General features: G+C 38.4%; 1 protein-coding gene across 1 annotated transcript in view; it reads left to right on the top strand.

The window, feature by feature from the left end:
- The window catches only part of LOC150080012 (putative fatty acyl-CoA reductase CG5065), a 171,838-nt gene that overhangs the window by 124,569 nt on the left and 30,062 nt on the right, over positions 1-17,207 (top strand). The window contains exons 7-9 of the mRNA XM_090382225.1: positions 339-516; positions 5,612-5,656; positions 12,061-12,179. Of these exons, the coding sequence (XP_090238351.1) occupies positions 339-516; positions 5,612-5,656; positions 12,061-12,179 (342 nt within the window). The remainder of the gene's footprint in view (positions 1-338; positions 517-5,611; positions 5,657-12,060; positions 12,180-17,207) is intronic.

Genomic DNA, 17,207 nt, shown 5'->3' with positions numbered 1-17,207 from the left:
GCTATATTTGGTGGTAAACAGATGGGGTCAGTATCCATTTCTTGGATTCTTCTGAGCATTTGATTGGACAGTAAACAGTTTCAGGCGACCAGATTTTTGGAATATATAATGAGTGATGAGGTCACTCTCAGATATGTAGGGGAGGAATGTTCCCCTGAAGATAACTAGATCACAATCAGTTCAGTATTTGTTACAATGTTTTCTAGATTTAAGTGAGACCTCGGATTTTTTTCCAATAATAATAATCATTAATTGATATTAATACTTCCAAATTCTGTAAATTTTTCAGAAGTTGTAGAATTACTGAGTTAATTTTTAATTATTGAATTTGTTCACAGATGGATGGAAGAAAAACTCCTAAATTCTATCACTCCCCATTTAATCAGCGGCCGGCCTACAACTTATCATTACACAAAAGCACTTGCAGAAAATCTTTTAGTGAACTCTGAAGGTGATTTCCCAGCAGCTATTGTGAGGCCATCCATAGTTACAGCAGCTTGGAAAGAACCAATTCCAGTGAGTATATGTGTTTATTTATTTATTTTTTTGAAATGTTAAATTATCTTCTAATTTAATTTATATGCATGTGTAACAGGCTTGTTGAAAAATTTTATAAGAGTTTATGAATTTATTTAATAATATAGCTAGAGCAAAATTTAATGTTTTAAATGTTTAATTTCTATTCAAAACTTAAAAACTAAATTTGGTTTCATTATCACTTTGCCATATTTGAATCAGACCAGAAATCAAATGAAGGATGAAAAGTTAAGTGATTTTTCTCAATTTGGCAATGGTCAGGCCACACATCTGGAGGCCTTATTTTAAGAAGGATGTAGAGCTGTTGGAACACATACAGAGAAGGGCAACAAGATTAGTGAACGGAACAAAGGGTTGCTCTTATAAAGAAAGCCTTAAGTTTTGCAAATTACAGTCTGGAGACTAGGCACCAGCAAGGTGATCTGATTGAGGTTTATAAAGCTTTGAATGGTTTGAGCATGCTCAAATGCTGATGGCATTCTTCCTCCCACTCAGAATAATCGCCTGAGAGGGCATAAATTCAAATTGAGGAAAGACAGCTGTAGGATAGATGTGAAGAAGTTTGCCTTTAGCCAGCAGGTGGTTGGTTGCTTGCTGGAACAAACTTCCATCTGTCATTGTAGAAGTTGTTAGCTTAAATAGATTCAAGGCAGAACCAGAAAAACATTTGGAGCAAGTGGATGGATGAAATGAGAAGGGTGTTTTTTTTTTTTTTTTTTTTGGCTGATGGTATATAAGCTTGCTTTCTTGCATCATGTGCCTTTGCTAATGCTAACTTCGCACATAATTATTAATGCTAAATGAAAAAGATATGTGAGATGCGATTAATATTGTATCTTTGCATTTAATGATTAATTATAATATATGAAATATGTGTGTTTGTACACATGAAAGTGCAAACCTCCATGCATGCTCACACACATGCACAGTAGAAGATAGGAGGCTAGTCCTTATTTCCTATATAGGATCCAGCATCTATAACTATATTTTAGAAATACTATTTATTAGTGTGGAAAGAGGTTAATCTTTCTGAATAACCGTGCCCCCACTAATGAATAGTGGGGGTAATCTTTCTGAATATGCCGATTTATTCCATTTATTTTGAAGTGTTGAGCAAGCTGTTCTAGTGGATTGCATGCTAATAATTTATTGATGAAGGTGCAATAGAAATCTCATTATCGATTTTTTAATGAGGTTCTTTGACTTCCACAAGATCAACATTTAATATAGTAAGTATTTACCAATCAACTAGTTTTTTTTTTTTTTATGAAAACCACAAACAAGAGAGGTATTAGAACCTATAGTACTTAGTACCATGCTTGGGTTGGAGGTTGAGAAGACGAAAGAAGATATTTGTTGACATTAGACTTGACCTTCTGTAGACTGTAATTTTCAGGAAATATGTGTGAAGGAAGATTGTTCCAGAAAACGGCAGTTGAATGAATAAATGAGGAAGATGAAAAGTTGGTTCTGTGAGTTTGAAGTTGGACAGTAAATGGATGTTGGCTGGTGACAGGAGAGAGTGGGAATTATAGAAGCCAATTCAGAAGAACAGTGCCCATGGAAGCATCTGTAGAAAAGGCATGCAGCAGAAACAGTACGTCTATGAGACAGAAAGTGGAGAGACTCTGTTAGAGAAGAGTCATTAATTAACCTAACTGCCCTCTTCTGAATGGAATCTAGAAGCCTAAGAGAGGTTTTGGGGGCACCGCCCCAGATGTGGGAGCAATATTCCATGGTAGGGCGGATTTGCAATTTGCACAGAATGAACAGCTGTTTCGAAGTAAAGTAACTCTGAGAACAAAAGAGAAAACCAAGTTTTTGGATGCAGAGGAAGCAATATTTGTAATGTGCATGCGCCAAGAGAGATTAGAAGTCAGGGTAATCCCAAAAGAGATATATCATCTTGCTTAGAAAGCGGAGTGTCACCAAAGATAAGCATAGGAGCAGAAGAATCCTTTTTGCAAGATATAAGACAGGACTCACCCTCAGTGAGCGATCAAAGAGAAAACTGGATAACCAATTACAAAAAACAGTTGGAAAACCATAAGATGGAAGCTTGTTTAGAAGACCTTTATGCCAAACACGATCAAAAGCCTTTGAGATGTCAAGAGCAACTGCTTGTGTTTCCCCAAACCTTTCCATTGAATTAGTCCATAAATGGGTATCATAAGCCAGAACATCACCAGTGGATTGACACTGGCAGAATCCATACTGGTGATAGTTGGTAAAACGGCAGGTTTCTAGGTGGTTTAAGAGTTGGCAGTTAATATATTTCTCCCTTACTTTAGAAAGAGTAGAAGTAATTGCAATGGGACGATAATTGAACGGTGAGATTTGTCACCCTTTTTAGAAATTGGTTGAATGTGAGCAAACCAGAAGGAAAAACACCTTTGGAATAAGAAAGTGAAAAAAGGCGGCAAAGAACAGGAGTAAGTTCAGGAGCACAGGTTTTGAGAACAAATGGAGAAATACCATCAGGACCTGGAGCTTTCTTAGCATCAAGATTCATCAAAATCCTTCTGACATCCTTTTGACGGGTGACCACGGAAGGCATTGAATGGAGCGTGTTGGGAATGGTGGGAGATGTTTTACTAAGATCATCAATACACGAGTTGGAAGAAAAATGAGATGCTAGCAGGTCAGCTTTATCCTTGACTGAAGTGACAACAGAACCATCTGGTTTAGACAGAGGTGGGAGCAGAGATGGGCAAAAGTTGCAGCCAATAGCTTTGGCAAGAGACCAGAATGCTTGGCTACCATTAGGGCAAGAAGCAAGTTTTCTACTCTTAGCTTGTTCAAAATCTAGTTTGGACTGATTAATGACCGCTTTACAATTGTTGTGAGCTTTGGTGTAGGCAGAAAATAAAACTGAAGAATTGGAAACAAGCCAGTTACAATATGCAACATTCTTCTCTTGAACAGCCTTAACACATTTATTGGAAAAACCAAGGTTTAGATAAAGGATGAGATTTTAAAGTGGAGTGTGGAATAAAGGATTCCATTCCTACAAGAATAATTTCACTGACACGATCTGAGCAAACGCTGACATCACAAGTTTTGAAAAAAATCTCGCAGGTCATCCCATTTTGCATTCTTGTAATGCCAAACAATACGCAGTTAGGGATAACAAGAGATAAAGGCCCCATTGGAGAAGAGACAATCACCAAGTTGTCATCTGAGGTACCTAAAGGACCACTCACTTCGACCGTTGTTGTTGTTGGGTTTTTAGGAGCATTAGCAACTAAGGCCATATTGCTCCGGAATATGCGGTGGTCATTCCCTGACCTTTCCGCATCCTCTGTATTTAGTGGTGACGGGCTTGAACCCCGGTCTAATCAAGAAGCGTGTGCTACGCACTGCTGCTCCTTCCTACCTGGCTACGGAGGCACCTCACTTCGACCATGTACTTAGAAGTGTTGTTTATGAGAAAAAGATCAAGCACGTTGGCTGTATGGTTGGGATTGTCTGGTATTCTTGTAGGTAAATGAACAATCTGTGCAAGGCCATTAGAAATTGCAAAAGCCTCAGCATCTCGACCATCTGGGTCAGTGTGACTAGAAAACGGAAGCCACTTGGAGTTGTGGACATTAAAATCACCAAGGAAAATTACCTCACTGTTAGGAAAGTTGGGCTGGAGAAAGCCAAGTTGCAAAGAGAGAAAGTCAAAGAGCTCCAAGTGATTATTGCAGTGGGGAGAACAGTAGAGACAACAGATGAACTTGACACAATGAGGTAGAGAGATTTTAAGCCAGAGAAGATCAAAAAGAGGAGATTCCAAATTACCAAGTCTCTGACAGGGAATATCACAATGGACATATGCACAAGTACCAACCACCTTTCAGGCAAAAGGAATCATACAGCGAATAATTTGGGCAACTGAGATGAGCAGTAGTTGAATCAACTGATAACTGCGATTCTGTCAGAAAAAGTACATGGGGTTTGGCAGACTGCAAGTGGAAATGGACATCGTTGAGATTAGAATTGAGACAACGTATATTTGTAAAATGAACTAGGAAGTGGTTGGGAGGTTTAGATATTTTCGCAGATAAGCTTACTCTATTACTTGACAATTCATGGTGTATTCAATAGTAAGGAAAATTGGGGGGGGGGGGCATGCTGTATGAAGTAATGAAATTTTTGGATATGGCATACACATGGTAAGAATATACCCAAATTCTTGACATAACGTGGCCTCGACAATGCCCCCCGCATACACACTACTCGGACTCCCTTCAGTCACTATCTGGCAAAGTAGAGGTAGCAAGATTATACACTAGCTGATCCGGAAGCCTCCTAAAGAGTTACCAATAGGTTTGGTCTGGTGTACTAACTAGCGGCCGGCCTGCAAACACCATTTTAGAGTTGAACCCTCAAAATGTAAGAAAAATTGGATCTCACCATGATGTTCATCATAACCTCAAAAGTCATCAATCATACTGCATGGTGGAAGAGATGGGGAAGAGTGGACCGGAACTTAGCTCTGGAGACTAATCATGGGTTCCACCACTTCAAGCCTCCAATTCACGGTGCAATACCACCACTTCAAGCAAAGTGGTGGTATTGCACCAGTTGATGAGAGTCATCTACCACCTAGTATTGCCTGATAACACAGAGGGGCGGCATTCCTCCATGTGGTGTGGTGCCACACCTCGACCCCTGCTTACACTGGTTCGTCACTCAGTGTGCTTGTGCATTGAGGTTATACTCAGGATTAATAATAGTCCCGCAATCATGAAGGTGTATGCAGAGGATTTGGCTGTTTCAGATTGTCTGGACCTTGCCGAAATTCAGTCTACTTGACTTGAATGTCACCTGAATATCAGTTCCATTGGCGTTTTAGACTCTCAGGTAGCAAGGACAGCTTGTCTGGCATATCTGAGAGAATGTCTGTGACAACCTCAAGGACCAAATTGACTGCAATTGATATCGAGATGAATCTCTGTACTAGAATATGCAACATTACTATAAATAATATTTATTTATGTAATTTTATTACATAAAATTACATTTTAAGTAATAAAATTGTTATTACATAAAAACGTAATAAAGAAAAATTTTAACTTCTTTGCAGGGTTGGATTGATAACTTATATGGACCATCTGAGTACATAGCACAGGTAAGTGTTCTACTGAGCCAGTCTCTTAATGATTCCACTTTGTTTTCATGATGAATTCATTTTTAAAAATCATAGCTAACTAAATAAATATAATGAAACATGAAAATCAAAATAAAAAACAAAATTAATAATAATAAATGAATGTTTTAAAAAACCGAAAATTAAACTATGCGGTCATTGACCTCTGAATTTATGGCCCCGCACTTGTAGGTAGAAGAAATCTATTTTGTAGAAATGGTATTTATTTGAACGAAGGAGGTGCTGTTTGTTTGTTATGTTTGTTTGTTATTTGGTTTTTAAGAGCATTAGCAACTGAGGCCATATTGCTCCGGTATTTGCGGTGGTCATTCCCTGACCTTTCCGCATCCTCCGTATTTGGTGGTGACGGGCTCGAACCCCGGTCTAATCAAGAAGCATGTGCTACGCACTGCTACTCCTTCCCACCTGGCTACAGAGGCGCCTCGAAGGAGGTGCAAGGAATTTTGCCAGTATCATTGAGGATAAGGGGTCAGGGAAACTCAGGCTAGTTAGGGGAGGGAAAGAAGTGTAATATAGATCTGCATTTATCTGATGATATGGGTCAAAGTAATGCTTGCATTCACTTCAAGAATTCTTGTTTGTTGCCACATTAGCTAATGCTGGCAAGTTATTCTGAGAGTAGCAACATTTCAAATGAGTGGAATGAGAAAAACAGAGAAATAAGCCTAAATAACTTCAAGGGGTATGTCAGAGTAGTAAACTATAGAAGAATACTTAGTCTTAACTGTACGTACAGTAATGTCAGGAGTGTTGACAATAAAATGGCTGAATTTCAATTGCTGGTTAGGACAATTAATGCTGACATAATAGAGCTAACAGAAATGTGGTGGATCAGACAACACTTCCCCTTAACAAACCCATGCTGTGTCTGAATTATTACTGCAGTCTTGTCTCGATGATATTACAATTCTTCTTTAACCAGTGACTCCATTATTTTCGCTGGAACAGAAGTTAAACTAACAAGTCTGTAATTACTCACATCACCCTTTGATCCCCTGTTGTGAATTGGGCATGCATTTGCATATCTACAGTCCGTGGGGACTTCCCCTGAGGATGCTCTCATAATTATGGCTAAGGGTTTTCTTACTTCCTTTGTCACTATGATATATCCCTTCCACCCCAGGTTGCCTTTCTTATGTTTAACTTAAACAATTTTTCCTCCCCTTTACTCTCCGTTATTACAAAATCATTAAGCACCCTGTTAACATTTAATAAACTTCTGTCCTGCACTTCCCTATAGAATTCCTCATGTGTTAATGTAGATACAAAATACTCATTCAGTTTGTCAGCAAGTCAAACCAAAGAAGTCCTTGCTGTTTTTCTTGAGCATCCTTTGCCAAAGATTTCTCGTAATCTGTCTTTGCTTGCCTAACCTCTTTTGTGACTTGACTACAGACTAGTTTATATCTAACATAGTCTTCCGTGTCACCTAATAATTTATATGTATCCCATACATTTTTCTTCTCTGCCTCGAGTCTCATTAGTTCATCTGACATCCATTTAGGCTTAAATCTTAAACAGTATTTCTTAATTGGCATGAAAAGCCTAGTAGCTTCCATGATTAATTCTTTGAATGAGTCCCACGTAGAATTTGCTGTTGGTAACATCACAGTTGGTCCCACTGTATAGAAGGCGCCTCCGTAGCCAGGTGGGAAGGAGCAGCAGTGCATAGCACACGCTTCTTGATTAGACCGAGGTTCAAGCCACCAAATACGGAGGATGCGGAAAGGTCAGGGAATGACCACTGCACCGGAGCAATATGGCCTTAGTTGCTAATGCTCCTAAAAACCAAAATAACAACAACAACAACAACAACTGTATAGAATTTAAAAACTGTCTGAAACCACTGTAGTCACCTTTATGAAGGTGAAAACCCTTCCCTTTACCCCTGATGGTAGTTATATCTTTAAGAAAATCCCACATCAGTACAATGTGATCACTGCCATCCAGTGGTTTTTTTATCTGCAAATTCTTTATTCTTTATCTACAAAAAACCTTACATTAGTGTGCGAGTGACCAACTCACCAGTTCCAGTCAATATCTGGCAAGTTAAAACCCCCATTATAGGGCATTCTGACTTACTGGCCCTCTCTATTTCTCTGTACAATTGTTTGTCATACTCATTAGAGTCATTAGGCCTATAACACACTCCTACTCTCATTTTTGCTTTCCCAGAGCTTATATCACACTCAACATTGCACTGTTCATCTATATATGATATATAAGTGGATGCACTTCCTTAGATTTTATGTGTTCTTCACTAACAGCATAACCCTTCCTATCCTGTCTGTCCTTTCTGTACATGTCATACTCCCCAAATTCCAATTCTGCACAGCTTATATCTGTGTGATATCATATTTATGATATCCCAACAATATCTGCCTTTGATGCCTTTACCAGCACTTCAAATTCATCAAATTTATTTACTATACTCCTACCATAGTAAATAAATTACCCTAACTAAATAAGGGTAACTAAATAAGTTACCCTAACACAGCCCATGTATTTATTTGTTTCACGATGACTCCCACCAGTCCCTGTAACCCACAGTACCCTGCCCTACAGGCCGCTGCTCATTCTAATAGCAGCGCAAGAATCACTTTCACCTCTGCATGCGGCCACTCTTAATCTTTAATCTGTGAATCTCCCCCAAGCTAGCAGTTTTCTGACGCACTTAACACTGTCTCGATAGCATCAGTAAACATTCTTGCACAACTTCTATTTAAGCGTATCAGATCACCGTGGAAGCAGTATCTCCTGTTAACAAGCACATAATCATAGAAGCTACTAGGCTTTTCATACCAACGAAGAAATACTTTCAAGGCTTAGACCTAAATGGATGTCAGATGAACTATTATTGAAACACATGCAGAGAAGAAAAGCATGGGATGTATATAAATAGAAATGGGAATAAATATAAATAGGAATGCGAGAGGTGTATTCAACTCTGGCAGTAAGCTAGAGAATCTTGTAATAACTGAGAGTAAAGTGGAGGAGAAATTGTTGAAGATAAACACAAGAAAGGCACCTGGGGTGGATGGGATCTATCCAGTTATATTAAAGGAGGCAGCAAAGGAAGTAAGCAAACCCTTAGCCATAATTATGAGAGCTTCCTTGGACTCAGGGGAGGTACCCATAGAATGGAGATGTGCAAATGTGACCCCAATTCACAAAGGAGGATCAAAGGCTGACACAAGTAATTATAGACCTGTGAGTTTAACTTCTGTTGCAGGAAAGTTAATGAAGGCACTGGTTAAAGAAGCACTGCAGGATTATCTAGACAAGACTTCGGTTATAGCTCAGACACAGCATGGTTTTGTTAAGGGGAAGTCTTGCCTGACCAGTTTGATTGGATACTATGATGCAGTCACAAAAGAAGTGGATGTAGGGAATAACTTTGATATTATATACTTGGATCTTAGAAAGGCTTTTGATACTGTTGCACATGGAAGACCGCTGCACAAATTGGAGCAGTGTGGCATTGGAGGCAAATTGCTGCTATGGATAAAGGGGTGGTTGAGGGGGAGAAGACAGAGAGTGGTAATCAATGGACACTGCTCATTGTGGACTAATGTTATTAGTGGAGTCCCTCAGGGTTCAGTGTTGGGTCCATTATTGTTTTCTGTATATATAAATGATATTGATGATGGTATATCAAGCTTAATGTCCAAGTTTGCAGACGATACGAAGGTTGGCAGGGTTGTCAAGGACACTACTGACACTATGCTGCTGCAACAGGATCTGGAAAGTTTGAGCAGATGGGCTGAGAGGTGGCAAATGAAGTTTAACATTGTCAAATGTAAAGTACTACATATGGGAAACAGCAACCCCAGAGCAACATATCAACTCTGTGGTACTACATTGACAGTGGTAGAGAATGAAAGGGATCTGCGGGTGGTTGTGCAGGCAGATATGAAGTTCTCTGAGCAGTGCACACGGGCTGCAAGAGTAACTCATGGTGTATTGTCAATGATATATAGGAATTTTTCTAGTAGGGATAAGGAGGTGATTATTCCCTTGTATAAGGCAATGGTCAGGCCACACTTAGAGTACTGTATACAGGTCTGGAGGCCTCATTTCAAGAAGGATGTAGATCTGCTGGAACGAGTACAGAGAAGGGCAACAAAATTAGTGGATGGAACGAAGGGGTGCTCTTACGAAGAAAGGCTTAAGTTTTGCAAATTACAGTGTCTGGAGATTAGGCACCAGCGAGGTGATCTGATTGAGGTGTATAAAGCCTTGAATGGTTTGAGCATGCTCAATGCAGTTTGGAATCTTCCTCTTGCTCAGAATAATCACCTGACAGGGCATAAATTCAAATTGAGGAAAGACAGTTGTAGGATAGATGTGCAGAAGTTTGCCTTTAGCCGGATGGTTGATTGCTGGAACAAACTTCCATCTGTGGTTGTAGAAGTTGATAGCTTAAACAGATTCAAAGCAGAACTAGACAAACATTTGGAGCAAGTGGATGGGTGAAATGAGAAGTTTTTTTTTATTTTGGGTGATACTATAAAAGCTTGCTTTCTTGCATCATGTGCTTTTGCTAATGCTGATATAATAATCAACTAGTTTATTTAAAAATTTTGTTCCCAGTTGTAAATTTCCTACCCACTACTTGCTCCAATCAAGATGGGACTTGGTGTGACAAAAGGTTTCCCAGATTCTATTCAAGCATGTGTAAGTTCTTTGCCATGTGAGCTGCCTTTGATAATCCTTTCCTTCTCACACCCCTTCTATGCTGTCTGTCCTTCATAAATAGATTATACATACCATAGTGAAACTCTTTTTCCCTTATTTTTATAGTGGTGAAGAGGTGATGAAGAGTTTTACCTTCAGAAATAGGGGCAGATAAAGGAAATATGACACCACATTTCCATTAATTCTATTATGTCACAGTTTTCCTAACCAGTAATTTGAATTCACTCATTTTATTGATGACTCTCTCTGACATTACTGTAGACACAGTTAAGACCTAGTATTTTTGTATAGTTTACAACTCTGACACATCCCCCCCCAAGGTTAATCAAGCTTGTTTCCCTAGCATTAACTTCCCATTCGTTTGATACATCACAATCCCCAGCAAATTTTGCTAATATTGGCTGTTGCAGCAACATACAGCAACTCTTGAAATGTGTGTGCAAGCACTACTTTGACCCATATCATCTGATAAATGATATCTATGTTAGCTCTACCCTCTCTAACTGTTTTTTTGAACCCATAAGGTATCCTTAATGATATTGGCCAAAAACCCTTACAATGCCTTTGTTCAAATGTATTCCATCTCTATAAAATAGATGCCCTTTATTTACAGGTGCAGGCCAATGTTGATAAAAATCCCAAATTCATTTCACAAATATAAATACTTTTATTTCTACCTATATAATTTCTCTTTCTGTTTACAACCTGCTGAGCCTGACTCACTTTTTCTGGCAGAATTTCAGTTATTGGTTACCACAATAATTTTATCATAATTTGCTCTGTGATTCCTTTCACTTGAAAGGATAGGTCCACCTCTGACAATCTTAGATGAAAATCTCTTTTTGATCTTGATTGACTCAAACTCTTCTTTACCCTTCAAATTCTGTCAAATTCATTTGTTGCTATATAAGCTTGCTCTCTTGCATCTATAAGCATATATAAGCTTGCTTTCTTGCATCATGTGCCTTTACTAATGCTTCTAACATTTTACTTTTAATTTACTTTTACAAATCACTCAGAACTACTTCACTTTTTTTCTTTGAAACTTCACTTTCTCCTATTTAACTTTGCTAACAGAGAAGTAATTTCCCTTTGTTGTGATTTAAAATGTTTTCACAACTCTAGTGCCGACCGGGCTAGCCGAGTGGGTAAAGTACCTGCCCGGCAACCCAAAGGTCACGGGTTCGATTCCCGCCTCGGGCTTGGATCAAAGTAGTGCAAAAACCTTGGGAGGTGCAATATGGCCACAGAAGCCGATGCGCCAACAACTACCAAATCAAAAAAAAAAAAAAAAAAACAACTCTAGTTGATGGAGATACTGAGGCTTTTGCTATTAAGTAATGATCACACACAATTTGTTCATTTACCTATTTGGAATACCAGACAATTCTAACCACACATTTGATACTTATCTTTTATTCACCAATAATCATTAAAAAGTACACAGCCAGTGTTAATTCACATCATTGTACATACAACTGTTTATCTCAGACTGATATATGAGTAACGATAAGACAAAAAACCTCCATCTATGCTAGAAATCATAATTTTTTCCTCCATATTGGAACTCTCGAGTTTTAATACATGTGTTGTGCTATATACTTTGTTATATTTCTTATTTTTTTTTCATAAAGAGCTAACCCTACAAATTATTTTCATAATGGCAGACAAGTAAAGGATTTCTCAGAACAATGCTGGTATACAGAGACTCTGCAGCAGATATAATTCCAGTAGATCTGGTTGTCAATGTACTGATCACAGTAGCATGGCACACAGCTACCCAGAGGTTAGTAGCTTCATAATTCATTTTATCATTATATCCTTTAATAAAAATAAAAAATGTAATCACTTTTATAATACATATTGAGTGGCTAATTTATTAAATATCCTTATTCTTTTCATGAAATGAAGCATTTTTTTCAGTAACAGCATCTGTTTATAGCACATATTTAACCCCAGGGGCTCACATCTGGTGAGTATGGACTTGGCACACCTAGGGTCTTGAGCTGGACATCATCATCATTCTTCTCTTTCTTGGTGATTCCCTTCTACTTTCGACACTCTCTCTCTCCCTCCCTCCCTCCCTCAGGGTAACTCAGAGATTTTTTTTTTTTTTTTTGATTGGTGCAGCATAAGCCTCAGGCTTCCTTGCACCATGTGGCTGGTAATAATGATAATAATAATATAGGTATGCTGTATGTGTGCAACTCAATGTGAGAAAGCACAAGATGAGAGTATGACCTTTGAATATGGAGTGGCAGTTCACACTAGACACACCCATACCCACTTAAACTGCAACCCTGCTAGGGTTTCCATAAGACTGCAGCTCGAGATTGGTCCAGTAACCAAATAATATTCAGCCATTGGCAATCCTGTGGTTGGAAACACTTGTTGATTCAAAAAGCCAACAGATTAACAGACTTGTGCACAGAAAGAAAAAGACTTCAGTTAGTTAAATAAATCAGAACCTAGTGTTAACAAAAGTGGTATTTCAGAATGTGCAACTTGTCATACCTTACTGCAGATGAGAGTATTGGTGCCGATGATCAAATAGGATTCCACTCCTGTCAGCAAAAGAGCAAGCAGATATAGTTACAGTGGGCTCAGAAACAAACACGTAGAAAGGTTGGAGGATTGGAAAAATGTTACCTGGCTTGATGAACCTTGGTTCCTGCTGTTTCACGTAAATGGGAGGACTAGAGTATAGTAAAAATACCACGAGTCTATGGAACCAACAGCACCACACATTACACCATCACAAGCCTGCATTTTTGCAGGCTTGTGATGGTGTAATGTGTGAGGAGTGCTTTCATAGTTCACCTTGGGCCAAATGATACCAAAACAGCAAGGTTTGGATGCCACAGGTTATCTGGAAATTGTTTCCGACTAGGTGCATATATTCATGCTGCAGTGTATTCACCTGCGAGTAATGTGCTATGAACATGTAATACATATCTATCTGTGAGAAATGCACTATGAACATGTAGTGTGTATCCATCTGTGAGCGGCAGATTTGAACTGATGTTCTAGGTGCCACCTTATATCAGACATATACATATGTGAGTGATCTGCTATGAACCAACAGAATAATGTGCTATGTCACAAGATCAGAATTGTACAAAACTGTTTACAGGAAAAAGAGAGTGAAGTCAGCCTACTGCAGTGGCATCCCCAATCACTAAATCTGAATCCAATGGAGCAAGCTCTTTGGGGTAAAGATCCAGAACAATCCAATTTGCAGCAACTATGGAAATTACCACAGTTGTTGCAAATTGAGCTTAAGCAACTGATTCAATATGGACCAGCACATCTCTGTGGCATGCTTTCAATATCCCATTGAGTTCATGCCGCAATGAGTCCAGGCTGTTCTGAGGGTTAAAAGATATTAGGTAGGGATACCTAATAAACTGGCCACTTAGTTATCAAAATATTAGTGTATAATAATACAGTAGTTCATTATAATAACATGTGCTGCACTCACAAACACACTCCTCATTCATAAGAGTATATTACAGGCAGCCTTGATGCTTAGGAAGAATGTTGGAAAGAGGAAAAGATTGTTGAAGCTAAACAGAAGAAAAAAGCACCTGGGATGGATGGAATCTATCTAATTCTCTTAAGGGAGGCAGCAAAGGAGGTAAGCAATCCCTTAGCCATAATTATGAGAGCATCTTTGGATTCAGAGAACATCCCTGTGGAATGGAGATGTGCAAATGTATCCCTAATTCATATCGGGGGATCAAAGGGTGATATGAGTAATTACAGACCAGTTAGTTTAACTTCTGTTCCAGGAAAAATAATGGATTCCCTGGTTAAAGAAATAATGCAGGGCCATCTAGACAAGACTGCAGTAATATTTCAGACGCAGTATTGGTTTGATAAGGAGTGATCGTGTGACAAGTTTCATTGGATACTGTGAGGCTGTAAAAGATGAACTGGTTGCAAAAAATAATTTTGATATCATATACTTGGATTTAAAGAAGGCTTTTGATGCTATTGTACATAAAAGACTGCTGTACAAATTAGAGCAGTATGGCATTAAGGGCAAGTTACTGCTTAGGATAGAGGGATGGTTGAGTAGAAGTCAGAGTGGTTATCAATGGGTACTGCTCTTTGTGGACTAATGTTATCAGTGGAGTCCACCAGGGTTCAGTGCTGGGCACTTGTTGTTTTGTATATTTATTAATGATATTGAGGAAAGTATATCAGCTTAATGTCTAAGTTTGCAGATAATACAAAGGTTGGCAAGGTGGTTAATAATGTAATCATGGTATGTTGCTGCAACAAGAATCTAGAAAGGAGTGGCCTGACCACTGCCTTCTAGATTCTTGAAATCTAGACATCAAGAATCTATAAGCAGTGGTCAGGTCACACCTTGAGTACTGTATACAAATCTGGAGGCCTCATTTTAAGAAGGATGTAGATTTGCTGGAATGAGTACAGAGAAGGGCAACAAGAGTAGCAAATGGAACAAAGGGTTGCTTTTACGAAGAAAGGCTTAAGTTTTGCAAATTACAGTGTCTGGAGACTAGGCACTTGTGAGGTGATCTGATTGAGGTGTATAAAGTCTTGAATGGTTTGAGCATGCTCAATGCTGATGGGATTCTTCCTCTTGCTCAGAATAATTACCTGAAAGGGCATAAATTCAAATTGAGGAAAGACAGTTGTAGGATAGATGTGTGGAAGTTTGCCTTTAGCCAGCGGGTGGTTGATTGCTGGAACAAACTTCCATCTGTCATTGTAGAAGTTGATAGCTTAAAGAGATTCAAGGTAGAACTAGATAAACATTTGGAGTGAGTGGATGGGTGAAATGAGAAGGGGGGTGTTTTTATTTGGCTGATGCTATATAAGCTTGCTTTCTTGCATCATGTGCCCTTGCTAATGCTAGTTACTAGCAGGGATGAGGTGATTATACCATTGTCTAAGGCATTGGTTAGGTTACATCTTGAGTATTGCATACAGGTCTTGAGGCCTGATTTTAGGAGGAATATAGAGCTACTTGAATGGATACAGCAGAGGGCAAAAAGATTTGTGAGAGGGAACAAAGGGGTGTTCTCACCAAAAAAGGCTTAAGTTTTGTAAATTACAGCATCTGGAGGCTAGGTATCTGTAAGGTGAGCTGATTGAGATGTTTATAACTCTGAGTGGCCTGAGAAAATTCAATGCTGATGGTATTCTTCCTCTTACTCAGACTATGCACATGAGGGGATATAAATTCAAATCGAGAAAGGATGGTTGCAGAATGGGTGTGAGCGGAAGTTTGCCTGCATCTAATGGGTGGTTGATTGCTGGTACGAGCTTCCATCTGTTGTTGGAAGTGGATTTTTTTTTTTTTTTTTTTTTTTTTTTTTGACTGATGCCACATAAATTAGCTTTCTTGTATCATTTGTCACTACTAATACTAATATATCTAGAGAACCTCATGAGCTATTCTAGTAGCCTCTCTGCTCTACTCACAAAACTTTTCACCAGACTGTATACTTATCTCTAAGTCTTTTTTTTGTTCTCCACCACTTTGAGTGTGGTCTAACACAATTTCTTTGTTACTGCTATCATTATATAGTCCCTTGCGTTAGCATTAATAGAGGCATATGATGCAAGAAAGCAAGCTTATACAGTGTCAGCCAAAAAAAAAAAAAAAAGATCCATTTCACCCATCCATTTGCTCTAAAAGTTTGTCCAGTCCTTGAATTTATTTAAGCTATCAACTTCCACAATGACAGATGGATGTTTGTTCCAGCAATCAACTAGCCACTAAAGACAACTTTCCGGATATCTATTCTAGAACTATCTTTCCTCAATTTGAATTTATGCTCCCTGAGGTTCATAATCTGAGCAAGAGGAAGCAGCATTGAGCCTGCTCAAACCATTCAAAGGTCTCATTAACCTCAATTAGATCACCTCACAGGTGCCTAGTCTTGAGACTATGCTAAACCTCAGTTGCCACTCAGTTCATGGCTTAATTTTTTGATGTCTTATTGTGATAACATGCCTTCATTCCTGTCATCATTTATTCTATAATTCAGTATTACCTGGATTTATTGTTGTAGAACATATTTATAATTTGTGTTGCATTACTTTGTAAAATTGATCCTGTGGAATTTGGAAATTCTTGAGACTCATATGCTGCAAAATCCCTGCCTTGTGTAGGACTATGCTACAGTTTTGCATACATTATGCAAATGATTCAGAACTCCTTAGTGAAGTTTGTAAGCTCCTCTTACCTCCCCCTCCCACTAAATGTTGTTCTAACAATTGTAATTTCTGTAATGCAAGTGTGTTCACTATAAGATTTTCTAATGCAGTTTTTTTCTTTTAATAAAAGCACTATAATCATGTAAGCAGTGGCTAATTAGTCTCCATACATTAAGGAGAGTTGAAAATAATAAACATTGGGCTTATGAAAAATTACATACTGGCAAAGCATTGAAAGATACTCAGCCTCATTTCACCAGATTCAATAAATATACTTCACTAAATATGACAGTATTCCTCTGGGTGATATTATATTATAATATATATATATATTATTATAATATATATATATTATATTATAATATTATCACCTAACATAATACTCTACCCAACATAATACTGAATGAAAAGATGCTGTTTGAAACTAGTTCCATAAGGATAGACCAAGGTTGGGAAAACTACCAAATGTGGACAGTCCATTTTGGAGGCATAAGTGCAACTGTGAAATATTCACCAAAGAAATTACTTTGGAAAAGCAATTTCTTTGAAAATGGTTATAGGAACTTGAGTTGCCACATTTATAATAAGAGATCACACGAAGAAAGATTTAGGCCAGCAA

This window comes from Mastigoproctus giganteus, chromosome 10 (assembly GCF_048544385.1).
Source record: "Mastigoproctus giganteus isolate SK-2022 chromosome 10, ASM4854438v1, whole genome shotgun sequence".
Lineage (NCBI taxonomy): Eukaryota > Metazoa > Arthropoda > Arachnida > Uropygi > Thelyphonidae > Mastigoproctus > Mastigoproctus giganteus.
This window is presented reverse-complemented; position numbering and strand designations above follow the sequence as displayed.